Genomic DNA, 8057 nt, shown 5'->3' with positions numbered 1-8057 from the left:
ATCTTCATTTTGACATTTGGCCTCTCTTTGAGGCAACTTGAAGATAAGTATGAGATCATTTTAATTAATATTTTTTTAAGAGCAAGTTTCTTGTCTGGGTCTGAGCTCTGAATTAATTCTTTCCATTCTTGCTGAGACAACCGTCTGTTTTCACTGGCAGCCTGGTGAGACAGTGAAGCAATCTCCCAGGACTAGCCCCATCAGCCAGCACTGTCTGACCTTGACAGTCCCGTGCACTCAGCACAGCAGGAATCTGCTTCTAAGCTGGGCAGTGCTCTCAGCCTTGGGATCTGTCTGCTGACTCGCAGCAGTTAGCGTAAGGGTTAAAGAAGAAAAACCCGCCAGCCTGAAAGTACCAGCTAGAGAATCCATCTTTGATGTTATTTATATGTCAACAAGGAGGAATGAGACTCCTCTTCTTGTATCTTATGATGGACTTTACGTTAGAGGAAGATTTTATTCTATAGCAAGGACCTGCCTTTCCTTTGACACTCTCAGCATGTAGTGTTACTGGTAGAGCAGTAGAAGTTGGCTGTTGCTAGGGCTGTTGTTGAGAGCACAGTGCTCAGAAAGGTGCAAAAAAACCAGTGTAATACTGAGTGTGCAAACCTTCGTTTTCCCCTTGCTCTGCTCTGGTATGGCACATGCCTGCCTGCACTGTGCACACACTAAGCCTGGAGGCTGCAGGAGCAGTCTATGCAACTGCCTGCTGATGCAGAGCTGGGGACACCCTGGCTTCTCGGCTGGCTCCAGCTGCACGTGGATGCAAAGGAATTTCCTCATCCTCCATCTGCTGTTTAGCAAAGTTCACAAAAACCTGTGTGAGGAAAGCAGAAAATGTCACCATGTCTTCAACTGGGAGGAGTTAGTGGAATGACTGCTCTGCAGGAAACAAGACAGAAAGGGCAATCCACAGACATCAACTGAACTGAGACACTGCATTATCAGCTGAGATCATGAGTTCCTCCTTTATTTTCATAAACTTCCTTGCAACTTCCTTCCTTTGGATGCACTTGCTTGCAAGTAAAATCCTACTTTTTCTTAAGGAGGAAATGGCTTCAGCCAGGTTTGCACGGTTAGCACAGCACGAATTTGGTTGTGATAGGAAAGAGGAGACAGAGTATTTTAGTAGGAAGCTGAAAGGCAGCCAGGAATGCCTCTCTAGCAATCCCACCAAAAGCAGCTTTACATATGTGGACCCTTTGTTACTTAGGGGAGCAGAGAGATGGGGCCAATACCCTCTGGCAAGTGCGTGTTTTCAAAACATCCAATAGACTTCCTAGGTTTTGTGTGTCTAATTGCTTCTCACAGTATCTTTGACAAAACACAGTCCAAACCTCTTATTTAGAATAAAATGCTATTCTCAGCTCAGTCTCATTCCAAATTGCTGACCTTGCTCAGACTGCTCCTCCTGAAGGAATGGGTTGTGTGAATTCTGTCATATGGGAAATGCTGTCTTACCAGCTTTCACAGGGCACCTATTTACACAGGGAATAAGTTACTGATTCATACTGATACACCCTCCTTGATGAGAGGCCTGGGAATCTTGCCTGAGAAAGAGGTGTGAGATAATTCTCTAAACAATTTGGTCCTTCAGTTATTTGGATACATCCCCATTATGTTGCCTAATTCTCACCAGACAAGCTTTGTCTGTTTTTACCTTTACTTAATGTTTTACTTTTTACTCACCTGATCTAATGTTGTTTGAGACACAGAATATTCTTCAATATGCAAATTTTCCTTATTGGAGATTATTAATCGAAAAATCTTAGCCAGAGAGGAAGAGCAAATCTGATACTGCAGCATGTTGTAGTGTTTTTCTCTCTGGAAACTCCCTGGGAAGTTGATGCGTATGAATTTCTCAGCAGGAGCAGGATCTGGAGGCAGCCCAGACTTTGGAGCTTTGATTTTCAGAGTGACAATGTAGCCATCTCCAAACCTGGGAAGGACAAGTGGATTTAGGAAATGGGTGAAGAGGTTGTTTCATCATTCAGGAAGGAAATTAGTTTTCTGCAGCTAGGAAAACAATAGCAGTATCTGAAAGATATTGCATAAGATCCAGCTTTTTAGGAAGTCCCTGCATTTGCCTTGCAGAAGTGGTATGTAGCATAATAGACTTGGAATGAGTTCTGGTCAGATTGTCTAATATACAACAGAGCTGCACCCAGAAATAGGTGTGGTTAACCATTGAATTGCTTATATTAAGAATAGTACATGTCACATACACTAAATTTTCCCATTGAAAACCACTATAAAAATATTCTACTTACTTGTATTTTAGCTCCTGAATTGTGCCTAGGCATTTGAAGGTACCTTGTACCATGATGGCTAAACGAGTACAGAGGGCTTCACATTCTTCCATACTTTCAAAACAGAGAAGAGATATTTGAGATAAAAGCCAACAGATGTACTTCAGCTGCTTTCAGAGTCTGAGTTTGAACTGTTTTTACCTGTGTGAGGTTAGCACCACCGCTCGCCCATCTCTGAGCACACCAACAATAGAGTCCCACAGGAGGCGCCGGGACTGAGGGTCCATCCCCGTGGTCGGTTCATCCTGTAATGGAAATGTTAAGGCAATCAGAGTCAGATAAAACAGGGAAAATCTATTTAGAATCAGGTCATTGTTTGGACCATAGTGTGTGATTGTTTCTCTACAGTAATCTGTGCCTTGAGAAAGCACATAGTCCTTGAGAAGCATAGGAGTGAGTGGGTACCAATGGACTCCCTGGCACAAAGCAGAAAGGAAACAAGACCATGGACTGCAGGTAGGAATACAGAGCTGTCTGTGTGGGGCACAGCTACCAGGAAGGGATTGCCTTTTCTGGGCAAAAGTGAGCTCTCACCAGGTCATCTGACTCGCATAAACATATAGGACATTGTTCAGTTCAAGAAATCTGTGAAGTCATTCTGATTTACACTACCTAAGGATTTGATCCTACATAAGTCAGCTAAACCAGTAAGTAACAAAAAATGTAAACAAAATTAGGATAGAAAATTTTTCATTGAACATCTTGTCTTAAGAAATTATGAGAAAACATTTTATCTGACTGTTTACTACAGGCAGAATACATGTAAAGGCATATTAAATGGTACAAGGAACTAGGCTACTAATATGTATTAAAAAACTTCACAAAGTAAAAGCGAGTGTGTCTAAAAGTCACAGACATACAAATTAAGGTGGTAGAATATAATCTAAATAAAGAATTTCTGTAGTAATTTCATGCTGAATTTCCCTTTAGATATGCAAGCATCTAATAACTTATTTTATTTGGCAAGAACTACATTTCAGCATTTGTATAGTTTAGTATAAATTTGTATAATTTATTCCAAAGATATTAAAGGCTGTAAAGGCTGAAAAAGGGTAGGCATCTTCCTTTGTTGTGCTAGATAAAGCAGCTGGGTGGATATGTTGGAAGATCATCTTTTACATCACTGGCTACACTTTGACAAGAAAAGGCAGACTGAAACTGAACAACATCTTAAATTCAGATTTTTCTGGATTATAGACTGTATCTCAACACATTCTTTTTTGAAGATCTTTCTTTTATAATGACTGGGGGTACATTAGAAATATAGTTACACATCCCAGACTACATCTGAAATTAATTCAAAATTTCATTGAAATAATTGTAAGTTGAGGGCAGAAAGGAGCTTTCAATGACTTTGTAGCTCTTTAGCATGTAGTGTTATGAGATGTAATATTGAACTGGCCAGGGCTGTGTTTCCATGACACTTACTAGCAAGACGAGTGGTGGGCAGCCTATCAGGGCGATGGCAGTGGAGAGCTTGCGCTTGTTGCCACCACTGTAGGTCCCTGCCAGGTGGTCTGCATACATAGGGAGTCCCAGCTTCTGGATGCCCCATTCAGCAACCTGTGAGAAAAACCATCTGTTTCACACGGCAGTAACTGCAGAACAGACAGGATTGCTGATACATTTCTGGTAGAAACATGACAGTCCCCTGGGATTTAGCACATTCATTTTGGAACTGGGCCAGGGAAGTAAAAAGTATTTATGATGATGATGAGAGGCGTTCTAACTAGGTGAGGGAAAGCCATAAAGCAGCCGCAGCTGTAGACTTCCATCTGTGCAAGAATTTAAATTATTTTCTTCTGGGATCTTCTTCATGTTTTCTTCCTTATACATACACAACTTTAAAGGCAAGAGCAAAAGAGCAACCAGTGCCATTCTGAACCACAACAATTGTATCTTTAGCCTTCCACTGTTGGTGCCACAGATTTGCAACTACCATTAATACCTAGGAACCTGCATTTGATAGTGTGGTCTTGTTACTCAACTGTCCAAATGACAGGAACCACATCCAGGACTTCAATACACAGAATAATGAGCACACTTTGGAAATTCTGGCTCTTAGCATGTTAAAAGCACCATTAATCATCACAAATATCACTGTAATTATGAAAAGAAAGAGTGCTTTACCCTCTCGATTTCTTCTGCTGGAACCCCCCGCAAGCGTGCATATAAATACAGGTGTTCTCGTCCTGTGAGCAGGTCATCAATGGCATCAAACTGAGGGCAGTATCCCATGTTTTGATGGACATCAGAAATGTGGGTCAATATACTGGAAAAACAAAGAAAAGAGTTGTAGTTCTGCAATACTAGCTCTAAGATAGTGAAGAAAACTTTGAATAAAATCCTTATTTTCTGGGGCAACAACTCTTGTAAGAGGAGAATTAATTCTTCCTGATAAAACATGCTACGAAAATATCTGTCTGTTCATAAGAGCAAGGAGTATATTGTTGTCTTAAGTCAGCTCAGTCCTGGTTAAGAGTGTAAGCCTGTTTTCCCTTACCCATTTTTTTGTTATAGACTAACTTAACGAGAAGTTCTTTAAACAGCCACTTAGGCTTATTTATTTATTTTTTAAACAGTGTTTATATCTAGAAAAAAAAAGAAGCAGTTATTTCAGCTCAAAAAATGGTCACTAGCAACAGACAGGCAGGACACAAGGCCAACACGTCAATGGTAGTAGGAAAAGTACAAGATCACAGAATGGGTGTGGTTGGAAGGGGGCTCTGGAGGTTATCTTGTCCACTGACCCTGCCTGGGGAGAGTCACCTAGAACAGGCTGAGCAGGACCATGTCCTGGCAACAAAAGAGTTATTGTTCAGTCACAACAATGGACAAATAATCAAATCCCAACTACACCTAACAAGCCAAGGCACACAACCTGGAAGTAAACCAACATAAGTGCATACTAGATCACACTGTAATAACTTATGACATTATGCCAGCACTGTGTAAAAATGATGTTGGAAACAGCCAGAGAAAAATCCCAAAGCTCAGATCAAAGGACCCTGAGGGATTATCTTACGTTTGGGAGCTCTTGCCACTAGATATGATTGCCTTGTCCCACTGTGAGCATTACTAAAACTTACCCACAGATTTTACAAGTGTTACAAATGCAATTGTATGTTACTTGTGATCTCAGTGCCATAGAGCTGCTGGATCACTGAGAGTGTGATCTGGACAGTTCTATGCTGGTAAATGGAGTGTCACAGGGTTTTTTTTAAGGTACTTACCTACTGCCAGCCACTATAGCATCTCCAGATGTCACATCAGTATCTCCAGTCAGCATTTTGAATGTTGTTGTTTTGCCAGCACCATTCACTCCCAAAAGGCCAAAGCACTAAATTGCAAAATTTATCATATTCTTTAATATTTCCAACTTGTAAATCAGTGGGGGCGTAAAATCTGAACTGATCCATGGAATGTAATCCAGTGTTATTGAACAACCTACCTCTCCGGGACGGATGCCAACACAGAGTCTGTCCACTGCAGGCTTGCGTCGACCTGCATAAATCTATATTGATGGGGGGAGGAAAAAAAAAGGGAAGTTCCTATTTCAAGATATCTACAGAAATTAAAATAATCAGAATTTTTAGTTTAGTTTAATGCTATTTTAGAGCAACTTTAGAACTGAGACATGAGTAAATTTTTTTTTTCACTCTTCTCAAAATATTACCTTGGTCAGTTCTTGTAATTGTAAGATATCTGTTTTGTTTCCTCCATTCATAATTCTTTTTCTTTCTTCTGCAACATCCTCATCTTCATTAATAATAGGTGATATGGCAGTCTCAGCAAACCTAGAAAAACCCAAGATACTGGGTTGTCCTGGGTTCAGTTAGAATAACAGTGTAAAACAATGGCTAATCTGCTGCCAAAAATGTGACTGGTGGAATCAGCGGGGCTTAAACTTCACAATTGGCTGGAGTAGTCCTGCTATTGGGAGAAGCCCTGACCTTTAAATTTAATCTCTAGATACTAAAAAGGAGGAAATGGCTTGCTCAAAAGAACATGCCTTGTCAGTCACTGATACGAGAATAACCTGCCCCTTAGCCACAGCTTTCACTATTTGGCTACTCTAGTAGCAAGTGATGGTCCTTAGAAATAGAAGTTTTGAGTAGATCTCTCAACAAGGCAGTATTTTTATAACTGCACCAATTAGTACTCTTGTTGGCAATCTTGAACAGAAGTGAATGACCCACTCACAGTTTGGTAGGTAGCTCTTTTCATCAAGGGAGAGGCACATTTGTAAAGCAGAGAGGGGAAGTTCACAGCAGTGTCCAGGATACAGCTGTCCTGTGCCACAGACTAGAATTGCTGTCTTGGGATGCCAGGCTAGTAGCTCATAGTACTAGCTAGTACCTCGCCTGACTGAGAATACTACAAACTTTCCAGGTAAATTTATAATCTCACTACTACAGTGTTTTCTTCAATTAAAAAAAATTACATTAAAACCTTAATTCAATAAAACTAATTTCTTTAATAAAATATTCTTAAATCCCCTTAAGAGAATGCAGATTTGTAAATGCTTTCTTGGATCAGGATATCAATAAATTAAGGCAAGATTAGGTAAGTAAATAGAGAGCAAAAAAATCCACAAATTTAGAGAAAAATTAAGAACAAAAAGAAGAAAGAAGGAACACAGAGAATAACAAAGATAGTAATCTTTTTAATAAGGAACATTAATAGAACTTCTAGACATACCATCTTGTGGAGAACAAACGGTGCTGCATAAAGAGATTCAGAAAGAAGAACACAACTCCTTGAAGAGCCATGGCAACCAGGTTCTTTCCAACAAAGTCCCACTGAAAGGGATCAGAAATATGCTCCTCACCTTTGGAGGAAGAGCACCAAAAGGGAACGTGAAATACTGCTGAAAAACCCCACTACTCCTCAGAACAAAAAGCATAATCATACTGAATTACTGTACTTTATTTGCTCATGATCAAGCAATAGTTTTAATTTTCCAGTCTTATAAAAAGTCTTAACAAAATGCCTTCCAAGCTCAGCTGCTGCATAGGAGTAAAATTAATCTCTCCTAATACACACTAATTTGGATATCATTACACAAAACTTGCATGGATTATGTGAAAAGACACACATTTGCTGAATTAAAACAGATAAGTTCTGTCATAGGACCATTCTTTTAATAAGTTGTCTGATATCAAAGACAAACATATCCCAAGAGAATGCATTTGAAGAACAACAGTCACTTTAAACATTAGCTGAGGTATTCAAATGAAATAAAAAAAAAATACATCCTCCTGAGGTGATTTAGGGTCTTCCAATCAAAGGATAAAAAGACACCAGAGTCAGATACTGAAAAAATGGCTTCATTTCCAATGCAGACTACTGGTTGGGCCACAGAGTTCTGGCAGCACTACCAGAAGCTGTGATTCCTTCAGAGAAGGTGAACTTTCATACTTCTCATCCATCTGATGAAGGAAAAGGTGAAAAATCTCCTCTTTTCTGAGTTAATCCTTCCAAACATCTCATCCAAGGTCAAGACATGTGACACTGCCATATCTTTTTCTTATTGGCTTTACTTACCAAACCTTGCATATACTTCAGTCACAGCTTGGTTCATGGCCAAGTCGATGAGTCCACGGCCCAAACAAAAATGTGGGAGGACAAGCAGTACATTTTTCAATGTTTTATTAAACTTCAGCAAGGACTGTAAGAAACAGAAACACCATAAGCTGTTTAAACCAGACCTGTTTAAAAAAACATAGCAATATAATTGAAAAGTTC

General features: G+C 39.8%; 1 protein-coding gene across 1 annotated transcript in view; it reads right to left on the bottom strand.

Annotated features, from left to right (window-relative positions):
- Window positions 1–694: 694 nt before the first annotated feature.
- The window catches only part of ABCA4 (ATP binding cassette subfamily A member 4), a 60022-nt gene continuing 52659 nt past the window's right edge, over window positions 695–8057 (bottom strand). Inside the window, exons 39-49 of the mRNA XM_058029999.1 lie at window positions 7857–7980; window positions 7011–7140; window positions 5986–6106; window positions 5761–5823; window positions 5543–5649; window positions 4440–4581; window positions 3738–3872; window positions 2451–2554; window positions 2271–2363; window positions 1690–1939; window positions 695–817 (exon numbers count right to left, since the gene is read on the bottom strand). Of these exons, the coding sequence (XP_057885982.1) occupies window positions 695–817; window positions 1690–1939; window positions 2271–2363; window positions 2451–2554; window positions 3738–3872; window positions 4440–4581; window positions 5543–5649; window positions 5761–5823; window positions 5986–6106; window positions 7011–7140; window positions 7857–7980 (1392 nt within the window). The remainder of the gene's footprint in view (window positions 818–1689; window positions 1940–2270; window positions 2364–2450; window positions 2555–3737; window positions 3873–4439; window positions 4582–5542; window positions 5650–5760; window positions 5824–5985; window positions 6107–7010; window positions 7141–7856; window positions 7981–8057) is intronic.

This window comes from Melospiza georgiana, chromosome 9 (genome assembly GCF_028018845.1).
Source record: "Melospiza georgiana isolate bMelGeo1 chromosome 9, bMelGeo1.pri, whole genome shotgun sequence".
NCBI classification, from domain to species: domain Eukaryota; kingdom Metazoa; phylum Chordata; class Aves; order Passeriformes; family Passerellidae; genus Melospiza; species Melospiza georgiana.
The sequence above is the reverse complement of the archived record's forward strand: the minus strand, read 5'-3'. Positions and strand labels throughout refer to the sequence as shown.